Genomic DNA, 14,017 nt, shown 5'->3' with positions numbered 1-14,017 from the left:
TTTCTTACCTTGGTCATGTCTCGGAGTATTGCACACCTTGTGCTTTTCGGCACTCCAGTGATGTTGCAGCTCTGAAATATGGCCAAACTGGTGGCAAGTGGCATCTTGGCAGCTGCACGCTTGACTTTTCTCAGTTCATGGGCAGTTATTTTTCGCAAGGTCGTAAAATGCTGTTTTTGCGTCATTTTTGGTGCAAAGGTACGTCTTTGATGACGCAAGTTCGTTATTTTTGGTGTCTTAGTTGACGCTGGGTTTCCTTGCACGAGGTTGCGTCTGTTATTCCGCGAGTTGTCTCATTTCCGGTTGTTGTTGGCGGCAAATATTTTTTTTAACTTCCTTTTGCGTTGTGCGTCATTCTTGCCGCTAAAAAATGTTTTAGTTTATTTTTCACCCCATTTCCTATATGCCTCGTTGCCTTCTATATGCTCAGTGGGCTATACTGTTTGCACTTTTTCCCATTCCTGAAACTGCCAGGAAAAAGGAAATTGTACATTTTGCTTTAATGTTGTTTTTTCTTTTACATTTTGCAAGATGTCTCAATCTGATCCTGTCTCAGAAGCAACTGTTGAAACCCTGTTGTCTGATCACAGTTCTACCAAAGCTATGTGTATCTGTTATAAATTATCTGAGATTATATCTCCAGCTGTAGTATGTAACAGTTGTCATAAGCTTTTGCACGCAGAAAACGTTTCAATCAGTACTAGTACAGTTTCTGTTGTTCCTTCAACATCTAATGTAAATGATATCCCTGTTGATATGAAAAATTATATTGCTGATGCGATACAGAAGACTTTGTCTGCTATTCCACCTTCTAATAAACGTAAAAGGTCTTTTAAAACTTTTTATAAGATTGATGAAATTTCTAATGACCGACAACATACTGAAATATCCTCTTCTGATGAGGATCTCTCTGATTCAGAAGCTCCTACCTCAGATATTGACACTGACAAATCTACCTATCTTTTTAAGATTGAGTATATTTGTTCCTTGTTAAAATAACTGTTGGTTACTTTGGATATTGATGAGTTTACTAGTTTTGGTATCAAGAGGACTAAACGTTTAAATTCGGTTTATAACCCTCCTGTGGTTACTCCTGAGGTGTTTCCAGTTCCCGATGCTATTTCTGATATGATTGCTAAGAAATGGATTAAGCCTGGTACTTCTTTCATTCCTTACTCTAGGTTTAAAAGGTACCGTTGCCAACAGCTAGATTAGAGTTTTGGGAAAAAGTCCCCAAAGTTGATGGGGCCATTTCTACTCTTGCCAAACGTACTACTATTCCTATGGAAGACAGTACTTCTTTTAAAGATCCTTTAGATTGGAAACTTGAATCTTATCTAAGAAAAGCTTACTTATATTCTGGCTATCTTCTCAGGTCTGCCATTTCTATGGCTGATGTTGCGGCTGCATCAACCTTTTGGTTGGATAGCCTAGCGCTACAGGAATCAGATCCTGATTTGTCTAGCGTTGTATGTTTGCTTCAACATGCTAATCATTTTATCTGTGATGCCATTTTTGATATCAAAATTTATGTTAAATCTATTTCTTTAGCTATTTTAGCTAAAAGAGCTTTATGGCTCAAATCTTGGAATGCTGACATGGTATCTAAGTCTAGATTACTATCTCCTTCTTTCCAAGGTAACAATTTATTTGGTTCTCAGTGGGATTCAATTTTGTCAACTATCACTGGGGGGAAGGGAGTTTTTTTGCCTCAGGATAAATGATCTAAGGGTAAATCTAAAGCTTCTAATCGTTTTTTCATTCTTTTTGACAGTATAAGGAACAGAAAACCAATACTTCCCCCAAAGACTCTGGTTCCAATTGGAAACCTTCTTCAAGTTGGAATAAATCTAAGCCTTTTAAGAAACCAAAGCCAGCCCCCAAGTCTGTATTAAGGTGCAGCCCTCGATCCAGTTCAGCTGGTGGGGGGCAGATTGAAATTATTCCAAGACATTTGGGCAGATTCTGTTCCAAATTAGTGGATTCAGAGTATTGCCTCTCAAGGGTATCGAATAGGATTCAGAGTAAGACCTCCTGTGAGAATTTTTTTTCTTTCTCACGTTCCAGTAAATCCGTTGAAGGCTCAGGCTTTTCTGAATTGTGTTTCAGATCTAGAGCTTTCAGGAGTAGTCATACCATTTCCGTTTCAGGGACGGGATCTGGGGTTTTATTCAAATCTATTCATTGTCCGAAAGAAAGAAAATTCATTCAGGCCAGTTCTGAATATGAAGTTTTTAAATAATTTTGTAAGAGTCCCAACTTTCAAGATAGTGACTATAAGGACTATTCTGCCTTTTGTTCAGCAAGGTCATTATATGTCAACGATAGACTAGCAGGATGCATATCTTCATATTCCGATTCATCCAGACCACTATCGGTTTCTGAGATTCTCTTTTCTAGACGAGCATGACCAATTTGTCGCTCTTCCATTTGGCCTAGTGACAGCTCCAAGGATCTTTTTTAAAGTTCTCGGTGCCCTGCTATCTGTAATCAGAGAACAGGGTATTGCGGCGTTTCCTTATTTGGACGATATCTTGGTACTAGCTCAGTCTTTACATTTAGCCGAATCTCACATGAATCAACTAGTGTTGTTTCTTCAATGTCATGGTTGGAGGATCAATTTACCAGAGAGTGCCTTGATTCCTCAGACAAGGGTCACCTTTTTAGGTTTCCAGATAGATTCAGTGTCCATGACTCTTTAACAGACAAGAGACAAATAAAATTGGTTTCTGCCTGTTAAAACCTTCAGTCTCGATCATTCCCTTCAGTGGCTATGTGCATGGAAGTTTTAGATCTCATGACTGCAGCATCGGACGCGATCCCCTTCGTTTGTTTCCATATGAGACCTCCTGCAGCTTTGTATGCTTAATCAATGGTGCAGGACTTATACTCTGATATGACAATTGATATACTTAAATCCCAACATTCAACTCTCTGAATTTGTGGTTAGACCATCATCGTGTAATTCAGGGGGCCTCTTTTGTTCGTCCTACCTAGACTGTGATCACAACAGATGCAAGTCTTTCAGGTTGGGGAGCTGTCTGGGGATCTCTGACAGCACAAGGGGTTTGGAAACCTCAAGAGGCAAGGTTACAAATCAATATTCTAGAACTCCGTGCTATTTTCAGCGCTCTTCAGGTTTGGCCCTGCTAAAGAGAGAACCATTCATTTGTTTTCAGACGGACAATGTCACCACTGTGGCATATGTCAATCATCAGGGTGGGACTTCTCGTTCCCCTAGCTATGAAAGATTTTTTTCTGATACTTTCTTGGGCGGAATCCAACTCTTGTCTAATTTCTGCAGTGCATATACCAGGTGTAGACAATTGGGAAGCGGATTATCATAGCCATCAGACCTTACATCTAGGGGAGTGGTCTCTCTATCCAGATGTATTTTGGCAGATTGTACAGATGTGGGGTCTTCCAGAAATAGATCTGATGGCTTCTAAACAAGAAACTTCCCAGGTACCTATCCAGGTCCAGGGATCTTCAGGCGGAGATGATGGATGCTTTAGCCGTTCCTTGGTTTTACCAGCCTGCTTATATCTTTCCACCTCTTTCTTCTTCCAAGAGTGATCTACAAGATCATTATGGAACAATCGTATGTGTTTCAGATAGCACCAGCGTGGCCTCACAGGTTTTGGTATGCAGATCTTGTCCGGATGTCCAGTTGCCAGCCTTGGCCACTTCCTCTAAGACCAGACCTTCTGTCTCAAGGGCCGTGTTTCCAACAGGATCTCAGATAAAAATATGAAGGTATGGAAATTGAACGCTTAGTGCTTAGTCATAGAGCTTTCTCTGACTCAAGTGATTAATTCTATGCTACAAGCTTGTAAGTCTGTTTCAAGGAAGATTTATTATTGAGTTTGGAAGACCTATATTTCATTGTGTTCTTCTCATAAATTCTCCTGGCATTCTTTTAGAATTCCTAGAATTTTACAGTTTCTTCAGGATGGTTTGCATAAGGGTTTGTCTGCAAGTACTTTGAAGGGACAAATCTCTGCTCTTTCTATTTTATTTCATAGAAAGATTGCTTCACGTCCTGATATTCACTTTTGTTCAGGCTTTGGTTCATATCAAGCCTGTTGTTAAATCAATCTCTCCTCCTTGGAGTCTTAATTTGGTTTTGAAGACTTTGCAGGCTCCTCCTTTTGAGCCTATGCATTCTTTGAATATTAAACTACTTTCTTGGAAAGTGTTGTTTCTTTTGGCTATCTCTTCAGCTAGAAGAGTTTCCAAATTGTCTGCCCTCTCTTGCGAGTCTCCTTTTCTGATTTTTCATCAGGATAAGGCTGTTTTGCGGACTTCGTTTAATTTTCTTCCTAAGGTTGTGAATTCTAACAACATTAGTAGGGAAATTGTTGTTCCTTCCTTGTGTCCTAATCCTAAGAATACTCTAGAAAGATCTTTGCATTCTTTGGATGTTGTAAGAGCGTTGACATATTATGTTGAAGCTACTAAAGATTTCAAGAAGACTTCTAGTCTATTGTTTTCTCTGGGTCTAGGAAAGGTCAGAAAGCTTCTGCCATTTCTTTGGCATCTTGGTTAAGGCTTATTTGGAGGCGAGACAGTCTCTGCCTCAGAGAATTACAGCTCAGTCTACTAGATCACTCGCCACTTCTTGGGCTTTTAAAAATGAAGCTTCCATTGATCAGATTTGCAAAGCAGCAACTTGGTCTTCTTTGCATACATTTACTAAATTTTATCATTTTGATGTTTTTGCTTCTTCTGAAGTAGTCTTTGGTAGATATGTTCTTCAGGCAGCTGTTTCAGTTTGATTCTTCTGCTTATGTTTTAAGTTTCTTTAAATTTATGAGAAAAACTAATTTTTTTGTGGATTTAAATTTTTCAGCGGAAAATGGCTATTTTTATTTTATCCCTCCCTTTCTAGTGACTCTTCTGTGAACTTCCACATCTTGGGTATTTCTATCCCATACGTCACTAGCTCATGGACTCTTGCCAATTACATGAAAGAAAACATAATTTATGTAAGAACTTACCTGATAAATTCATTTCTTTCATATTAGCAAGAGTCCATGAAGCCCACCCTTTTTTTGGTGGTTATGATTTTTTGTATAAAAGCACAATTATATTTCCAGTTCCTCTTTGTATGCTTTTTTACTCCTTATTTTATCACCCCACTACTTGGCTATTCGTTAAACTGAATTGTGGGTGTGGTGAGGGGTGTGTTTATAGGCATTTTGAGGTTTGGGAAACTTTGCCTCTCCTGCTAGGATTGTATGTCCCATACGTCACTAGCTCATGGACTCTTGCCAATATGAAAGAAATGAATTTATCAGGTAAGCTCTTACATAAATTATGTTTTTTTTCAGTATAGGTGGTGGTTTCAAAAGGCAAAAACAGCTATTTCACATAAAGGAGCTATTTGTAAACAATTTAATATACTCCAGCAGATAAGATTGATCATTGGGAACATATTCAAGTGGAGATAATTTTTCCAGAACACTGTCCCTTTATTACCCTATGAATCTTTGTCTATCCTATAGGTTTTTGCACTTTGCAAGTAAGGACAGCACATGTTGAATGTATTATTGAATATTGCTGGCATCAGACCTATTGATGGCAACATCAGATACTGTATCTGTGTTTTATTAGTAAACGGACTTGTAACACTGTATTAATCTGATGTTTAATTTATTTTGTGCAGTACAACAGCAGCACAGCAGTGCCGCAGCTGCTGCTCAGCAAGGGGGCTATGAGATCCCAGCACGGTTAAGGACCCTTCATAATCTAGTGATACAGTACGCATCCCAGGGTAGGTATGAAGTTGCCGTCCCTCTCTGCAAACAAGCCCTTGAAGACCTGGAGAAAACCTCAGGCCACGATCACCCTGATGTTGCCACAATGCTCAACATTCTTGCTTTGGTCTACAGGTCAGTAGTGTTTGTTTTTATCTGTTCAATCACTTTTGTGCAGATCCATCACTGTATGATCATGACGCGTTAGTCCTTTTTAAATAGACCAAACTATTCATAGAGGGAAAAGTCACATTCCATCAACTCGTTTAAAGATTTAAAGTAGTAAATTTGCATAATTGTGTCAAGGATCTAATATACCTGCAAACTTCACTACAATATTTAGAATTGCTTTTGTGTATGTATACATTTTAAATAGAAAAGGGTGTTTATATACAGTATTTATCATATACATGTTTGTGTTTGTGTGTGTGTAATAGCCAAGCAATTAATTCAGTCACTCCATGCAAGATTTATAACTGTTTTATTGCAAAACATACATGAAAAAGACACGTATTAAGTCACATAACAGCTCCATAAATCTGAGATGGCTTAATTGCTGAATAAATAATTCATATTGAAAGAGACAATACTATCTCAGTGGAACAATAGAACTGATATATGGCACCTCTAGTGAATTTATTTATTTATTGCTAACAGTTCATAACCATGATAGATGAGTAGGTAGGTTAGCATTAATAGAAAACTGAATTCAAGGAAGATTTTTAAAACTCAGTTTTACATTTATTTTGTTACCTTTTCTTTAAAGGGATACTGAAACCATTTTTTTCTTTCATGATTCAGATAGAGTATGCACTCTTCTAATGTACTCCTATTATTATTTTTTTTTGTTCTCTTGGTATTTTTATTTGGAAAAAGCAGGGATATAAGCTTAGGAGCAGGCCTATTTTTGGTTCAGCGCCCTGCATAGCGGTTGCCGATTGGTGGCTACAAAATGAAAAAAATAAAACCATAAAAATTACTGCCAGTACCAAAGATGGCTCTCATTAGTGCGAGTGGGGAGGGTTAGAAAGCTGTTTGGGAGGGTTCACTAAAATGCAGGGGAAAAAAAAATAATAATAAAAAAAAAAAAAAGTTCTAAATTGCATACTGGCAGACAATATGCCGATACCTAAGATGGGGAGGATGAGTGTGGGTGAGTGGAGGGTGCTGTTTGGGAGGGATCAGGGGATCAAAGGTGTCAGGTGGGAGGGTTATTTCTACACTAAAGCTTAAATTAATTAATCTTAAAAGCTGTGTGCAGCTGCAATTAGCTGCCTTCCAATAATTAAAAAGCAACGGCAAAGCCATATATGTCTGCTATTTCTGAACATAGGGGATCACAGAGACGCTTTTACAATTCATGATTGCACAAGTGGTAGGTAAATAATTTCAGTGAGAAACCCAAAGTTTGTAAAACTATTTATTTTTTTATTTGATTGTACTTGGCGGTAAAATGGTGGCAAAAAATATACCAAAATGGGCCTAGATCAATACCTTGGGTTATGATAGGTAAATAAAAAGGCTCTTTTTCTGTTTAAATGGAGTAATCGCAAAAACGCAAAAGATTTTCCCAAGTTCTTACCAAATTCCCGGTAGCGAAGGGGTTAATGCAGGAGACGCAGGGAGCCTGTAGATCCTTAGAGAATTGTAAAGCATAATCGGAGCTTCCTCTTCTAGCCCCATGTGCAAACATTTCAGCTGGATATAATGCAGCGGTCAGTGCAGCCGATAGTTGTGTGTTTGTGTGTACATTACAGATAAACAGCTCTTGTAAATATCTCTGTTCCCTACATAAGGCAATTCTTTTATTGTTTTATGGTCTGCTCTGCATTTTTAATTAAACCATTTGTTCCAATTTTGTCTAAATGTTTTAGGGACCAAAATAAATACAAAGATGCTGCAAACTTGTTAAATGACGCTTTGGCCATCCGTGAAAAGACCTTAGGAAAAGATCACCCAGCGGTCAGTACTTGATGATGAATTATTTTCTTTTTTTTACAAATATATATATATATATATATATATATATAATTATTTTTTTATGTTGCTGGATTTTAGTTATATCTTAATGTTAAACTCAACAGGAAAATTTACTTATGAGCTGGCTGTTCATAGAAGTAGCAGGTAGGATTATGACGTCCTCTCCAAATCTGTTATTTATCACTTCTGTGCACCTTGATTTCAGTTGTCACTTAAATCCGCAGTCCTGTCAATACCCGATTCCTCTAGAGAAGATCGCGTTACCCATCTCATTGGGCTTTAAAGACTGTTATTAGTACAAAATAAAGGAAGCCCCTTTTATTTCTCATTTATTTTATTATTATTCGGGAAGGGCTGCTGCTTTAAGTGATCCCTGCCTAAATGACAAAATGAAAACTCTTCACATTTGATTACATATTCTTATAATCATTGCATGTTTATTTAAATGCAGAAGGCACAATATGTGTAGAATTTCTAGCGTTATTGCTGTTCGTTCCAGGGCAGAAGTCTTTCTAAAGAGCGATTAAAATATGTTTATATATTATTCTCCCTGAAATAATATTTAATAGAAAACAATACAGGCGTTTTGCACAGACGCCAAACAAGACTGCTCTTGTATAATAATTAGAATAGGCGGTAACAATAATAATGCACTGTGATAGCAATGGGTGCGGCTGCTTTGAGTCACAAACTCAGTAGCTCCAAATGTACTTTTTTAGATCTAGTTGCAAAACCACCCTAAATACAGACAGTAGAATAATCTCACATAGAAGTCAAGAACAATCCATTAGAAAAGTTTTTCAAATGATTCATCTACAAAAATCTCTGTAGACTTTAATGGGGAATTTTGCAGTTAAATCATTAGATAAACTTGTCTAAATGAATATGATCCACCCCATGGTTCTTTAATAACTAAAAACAGGACTATGCATAAGGAAAGGAACTGCCCTCGACTCTCACTGATCTCTTTATTGCGGTGGAAACATTTGTATGCTGCAAATAAACACACACTGCCCTCCACTAATATTGGCACACTTGATAAATATGAGCAAAGAAGGCAGTGAAAAATTGTATATTTGATGTTTTTGTTAAGAAAATATACAAATAAATACTCTGCTCTCATGGCTATCAAACAATTGCAATCACCACACGGTTTATCCAAAAAATAAATCTTTGTTAAATATATGTGTGGCACAATTATTGGGTCTGTTTTAGTCAATACTTTGTGCTACCTCCCTTTGTCAAGATAACAGGTCTGAGTCTTCTCCTGTAATGTCTGATAAGGTTAGAAAATACATGGCAAGGGATCTGAGACCATTCCTCCATACAGAATCTCTCCAGAGCCTTCAAATTTCGAGGTCAATGCTGGTGGACTCTCCTCTTTAGGTCACCCCACAGGTTTTCTATGTGGTTCAAGTCCAGGGGACTGGGATGGCCATGGCAGGACCTTGATTTTGTGGTCAGTAAATCATTTTTGTGTTGATTTTGATGTATGTTTTGGATCGCTGTCCTGCTGGAAGATCCAACCACGGCCCATTGCAATTCTCCAGCTGTGATCCTTGGAGATATTATGGCCACTCCAACCATGCTCTTCACAGTGCCTTGAGACAATATAGACAAGCATCCTCTTCCAGGTTGATTCATAACATTTCCAGTTGACTGGAACTTCTTAATTTTTGCCCTGATGGTGGAAATGGCCATTTTCAATGCTTTTGCTATATTTTTATAGCCACTTCCTATTTTGTGAAGCTCAACAACCTTATGCCACACATCACAGCTATATTGCTTGGTCTTACCCATTGTGATGAACGACTAAGGAAATTTGGCCTATGTATTACCTCATATTTATACTGTGGAACAGGAAGTCATGGTTGAACAATTTCCTGTTCCTAGTCACCCAAGTGTACTAAAAAATGCAAAAAATACCAATTGGAATATATTTCAAATGAATTCATAGGGGTGCCAATAATTGTGCTACACATCTATTTAACAAAGATTCTTTTTGTTGTTGATAAACTTGTGTTGTGTTTGCAATTGTTTGATATTCATAGATCATTTATGGAAAAAAACATTTAATATTTGCTAATTTTAGATTAATATTGGCTTAAATTTAAGCCAGGTAGTCAGCAAAATCAGCCGTGTGGTGTGCCCATTAAATAGATCCTGGGGAGAACACTGGACTGAATTTATTTAGTCGGTACATAAAAATTAAAAGAGAAGTAATTTAACCCTGACAGGATGGTTCAGTTCAGGACAAGCTTTTCTAATATGAAGGGCAAACTTCTCTACAGCAGAGCTTCGCTTTGGCAATCTATTTGCTATGTGTACTTGGATAATTATTTTTTTTTTTTATTGAACTTTGTTTGTTGATGTTAAATACTTAATCATCTGCATTTGAAAATTTTGATTGCTGAACAGAATAATGTGCCAACCTATTGTGCGTATAATAAATATAAATATATATATATATATATATATATATATAAAATAAAATAAAATCCTCTGTGCTGTGTAATTGTGATTTTTGCTGAAATGCGTTAGGATTTAATAATATATATATTTTTTTTCTTGGCAGGTGGCCGCCACTCTGAACAATCTTGCAGTGCTGTATGGGAAACGAGGGAAATACAGAGAAGCAGAACCTTTATGTAAAAGAGCTCTCGAGATCAGGGAAAAGGTAGTAAAAAATAATTTGTTATACACACATCTGTGTTAATGACCAAATTTTGTATTTAGCCATGTGGTATATAATATATTATGTGTGTGCGTAAATATAATATGCACTGTTTGTACATAGGTTCTGGGGAAGGATCACCCAGATGTTGCCAAGCAGTTAAACAACTTGGCATTACTATGCCAGAACCAGGGCAAGTATGAAGAAGTGGAATATTACTACCAGAGAGCACTGGAAATTTACCAAACCAAACTGGGACCAGATGATCCTAATGTGGCAAAAACAAAGAACAACTTGGTAACTAATTTGTGGATTTTCATGTTTTTTTGTAATAACATTTTTATTTTATTTCCATGTGTATAACCGATCTGTTTTTTTTTGTCTTGTAGGCTTCATGTTATTTGAAACAAGGAAAATTTAAGCAAGCCGAGACCTTGTATAAGGAAATTCTAACTCGTGCCCATGAACGGGAGTTTGGCTCAGTTGATGGTAAAGATCTTAATGTTGTTTATAGAATGTGTTGCTTTTAAAGCGACAGTAAAGTAAAAAATAGTTTCCTGATTCAGATAGAGCATTTAATTTTATACAGCTTTATTCTCTTTGTATCCTTTGCGGAGTAACCTAGATAGGCTCATAGAAGCTCAGGAGGGCACGTACCGTTAAGCAAAGTGGGGCAAATGTTTCTACAATACATTGCTAAAGACGTGCACGGTCCTGAGTCTATTTAAGCTGTTTAACAATGGAAATTTTTATAATAGAAGTCAATTTTAAAGTTGTTTTCTCTTTAAAGGGACAGTAAATACCATGAGATTTTTATACAAATTGTTATGTAATGAAACAACTTTACAATATACGGTCATTATTTATTTTGCCCCCTTTTCATGCAATTTAGCACTGCGTTGATCAATTTCTAATACACCTGCTGACTTCTCAAGGCTAACTTTGCTACACATCTGTCCCTAATTGGCTTTGTCAGATAGCAACTGCAAAACATTGTACTTTATACCAGCGGTCGCCAACCAGTGGTCCTTGGACCGAGAAGATGTTGGTGGTCCTTGACACCATCAAGCAGGAATTAATCTCCTCTGATGGTGTCAACCCCGTCGCGTGAAAACAGAGGGAGGAGTTAAATTACAATCTCCCTACGCACATTGCGTAGTACTGCTCAACTTGCGCAGCTAGATTGTATTTTTAACTCCTCCCGTCTGGAGTGCTGCTCAGAGGAAAATGCTTCCATTCTAAAGCCAGCAGAGGTTGGTATAGTCTTGGCTTGAAATAGTGGAATAAAAGTATATATATAAAAAAAGGAAAATCTTAAATCAAATATAAGAGAGAAATCCTTTCTTTTTCTTTTTTCTCTCTTCCCTTTACCTGTCTCTTTGTAGTAGTTTTGCTAATTCCTTCAGATGGACATCACTGTTTGTCTTCCTCCCCTCCATCTTCTTTTTTTTATTTATTAAATATTATTTTTCATTCTAATAATTTTCCTGCGCACAAAGCCATTCCACCTGAATTCCAGTAATTACCACCCAGCAGATCAGCCATATCCCACAAGTATTATATTAATTGCCAGTAACATCAGTCGTGGTTAGCTCACATCCATATTGAGAGCTTTCTGATATAAACTTAAAGTATGACTCCAATGTCTGTTCATGATCATAAGTAGTTTAGAATAATTCCTAACTGGGGAGGTAACTTGGAAGTCTTGTGGTCCTTTTAAACATAATTCTTTTTCCCCACTTTCTGCCTCTCTGTTTCCAGCTCAAAAGTTGGCACTCACCCTTCATCTGTCATTTGGAAGTATTCTCTCAGTTCTGCCATTCAGTTAGTTAATTTAAAAAAATAATTCTTAAATATGTGTAATTATATAGATAATGTAAACTTAGCTAATACTAGTTGTGTGTGTGTGTGTGTGTGTGTGTGTATATATATATATATATATATATATATATATATATATATATATATATATATATATACACACACATTATAGAGGTTTTATAGTGGTCCACGGGATTCAAAATTGTGAGTCGACCACTGCTTTATACTAACGTTATGACAGTGACTAGCCTTGTTGTCTGTGGACTAAAGCCCAGATTGGCTCCTCCAAATAAAGCAAATGTTGGGTGGAGTTTGGTTATTGAAAATAACTGCAGTAAAAAGGATATTAATTGGTTTCAAAAACATTAAGGGCTCCATGTACGAATCGGCATTGGCTGCTCCGGAGCCCTTGTGCAGTTTCGCACATATGAGCCTGCTTCATGCAATGTAAGAAGCAGTTGTCATTAGACCGCTGCTTCTTACATTCTTTGTTACGTCTCAAGTGGTGAAGAGAAATCACAGAGAGCTCACTCTCTCTTGTTGATTGATGGTTCCGTCTCTCGTGCGAGTGAAGGCGCGGGCATTACACACTCAGAGGAGTGTGTAATGATGCATACGGGCCAGCGAAAGAACAGATCCGCTGCCCGAATGCAGCGAAGGCTTGCAGACGAGCATCTTAATATACATGGGGCCCTAAGACTTGACTGATATGTTATTCTATAGCAGCACACCAGAAGTGTCTTGTAATTACTCCCTGTAACTGCTGACACTTTTCCACCCCCTATGCTGAGTTGTTTTAGGTGCTGCTCGCATTTAAAGGGACCCTGATCATAAATTAAATGCACATAGATGAATTGCATCTTTTGAAAAGAAAACATATTTGCAATATACATAGACTTCTAGCAAAAGTTATAGTTTAGTTTAGCGCCACTGGGGCTTGTATCAGGTCAGCAATTAACAAATTGAGTCATTACCAGATGGTACAAGCACCTTAGGCTCTTTAAGATGGTTAATATTTAAATACACGTTTGAAACGCTATAGCTTTATTAGGATGCTGTTTGTTTCATTATTTAAATAAATATTATAAATGTTCTTATTTGTTTTCTTCTGTAGATGAGAACAAACCGATCTGGATGCATGCAGAGGAAAGAGAAAAATTCAAAGTAAGTTGTTTTTGTTATTTATTTGTACAAGGAAACAATCTTGAGATCTTTTTTTTTTAGGGGGGATGAAATGTTTTGCTAAGTTCAGTAATGTTTAAACTTTGTGAATTAGGGAAAGCAGAAGGACGGTACATTTGGCGAGTATGGAGGCTGGTACAAAGCATGCAAGGTTGATAGGTGAGTTGAGAAATTTCCAATTACGTAATGTTTTAGATATTGCTAAAGGGTTAAATGTTATATATATATATATATATATATATACCTACCTGTGTGTGTATATATATGTATATATATATAATATCCCAAGAGGTAGAAGCACTCACGGTAACACAGTCCTTATTCAGCCTGCCCGGGGTGCTTAAAATGACAATATAAGCATCCAGAAAGAAAAGCACTCACCGGGTCTTATTAAGCAAGAAATACTTTTAATTCGTGACGTTTCGGGGTTGTCTGAGGACGGGGGCAACCCCGAAACGTCACGAATTAAAAGTATTTCTTGCTTAATAAGACCCGGTGAGTGCTTTTCTTTCTGGATGCTTATATATATATATATATATATCTACCTGTGTGTGTGTGTGTGTGTGTGTGTGTGTGTATATATATATATATATATATATAT

At 37.1% G+C, this 14,017-nt stretch overlaps 1 protein-coding gene across 6 annotated transcripts in view; it reads left to right on the top strand.

Moving 5' to 3' along the window:
• The window catches only part of KLC1 (kinesin light chain 1), a 169,708-nt gene that overhangs the window by 97,472 nt on the left and 58,219 nt on the right, over nucleotides 1-14,017 (top strand). For all 6 annotated transcript variants that reach the window (XM_053697402.1, XM_053697401.1, XM_053697400.1 and 3 more), the window contains exons 5-11: nucleotides 5,669-5,894; nucleotides 7,634-7,721; nucleotides 10,315-10,416; nucleotides 10,537-10,710; nucleotides 10,803-10,902; nucleotides 13,349-13,398; nucleotides 13,511-13,575. In XM_053697402.1, coding sequence (XP_053553377.1) covers nucleotides 5,669-5,894; nucleotides 7,634-7,721; nucleotides 10,315-10,416; nucleotides 10,537-10,710; nucleotides 10,803-10,902; nucleotides 13,349-13,398; nucleotides 13,511-13,575 — 805 coding nt within the window. The remainder of the gene's footprint in view (nucleotides 1-5,668; nucleotides 5,895-7,633; nucleotides 7,722-10,314; nucleotides 10,417-10,536; nucleotides 10,711-10,802; nucleotides 10,903-13,348; nucleotides 13,399-13,510; nucleotides 13,576-14,017) is intronic.

Source organism: Bombina bombina, chromosome 1 (genome assembly GCF_027579735.1).
Source record: "Bombina bombina isolate aBomBom1 chromosome 1, aBomBom1.pri, whole genome shotgun sequence".
Taxonomy (NCBI): Eukaryota; Metazoa; Chordata; class Amphibia; order Anura; family Bombinatoridae; genus Bombina; species Bombina bombina.
The sequence above is the reverse complement of the archived record's forward strand: the minus strand, read 5'-3'. Positions and strand labels throughout refer to the sequence as shown.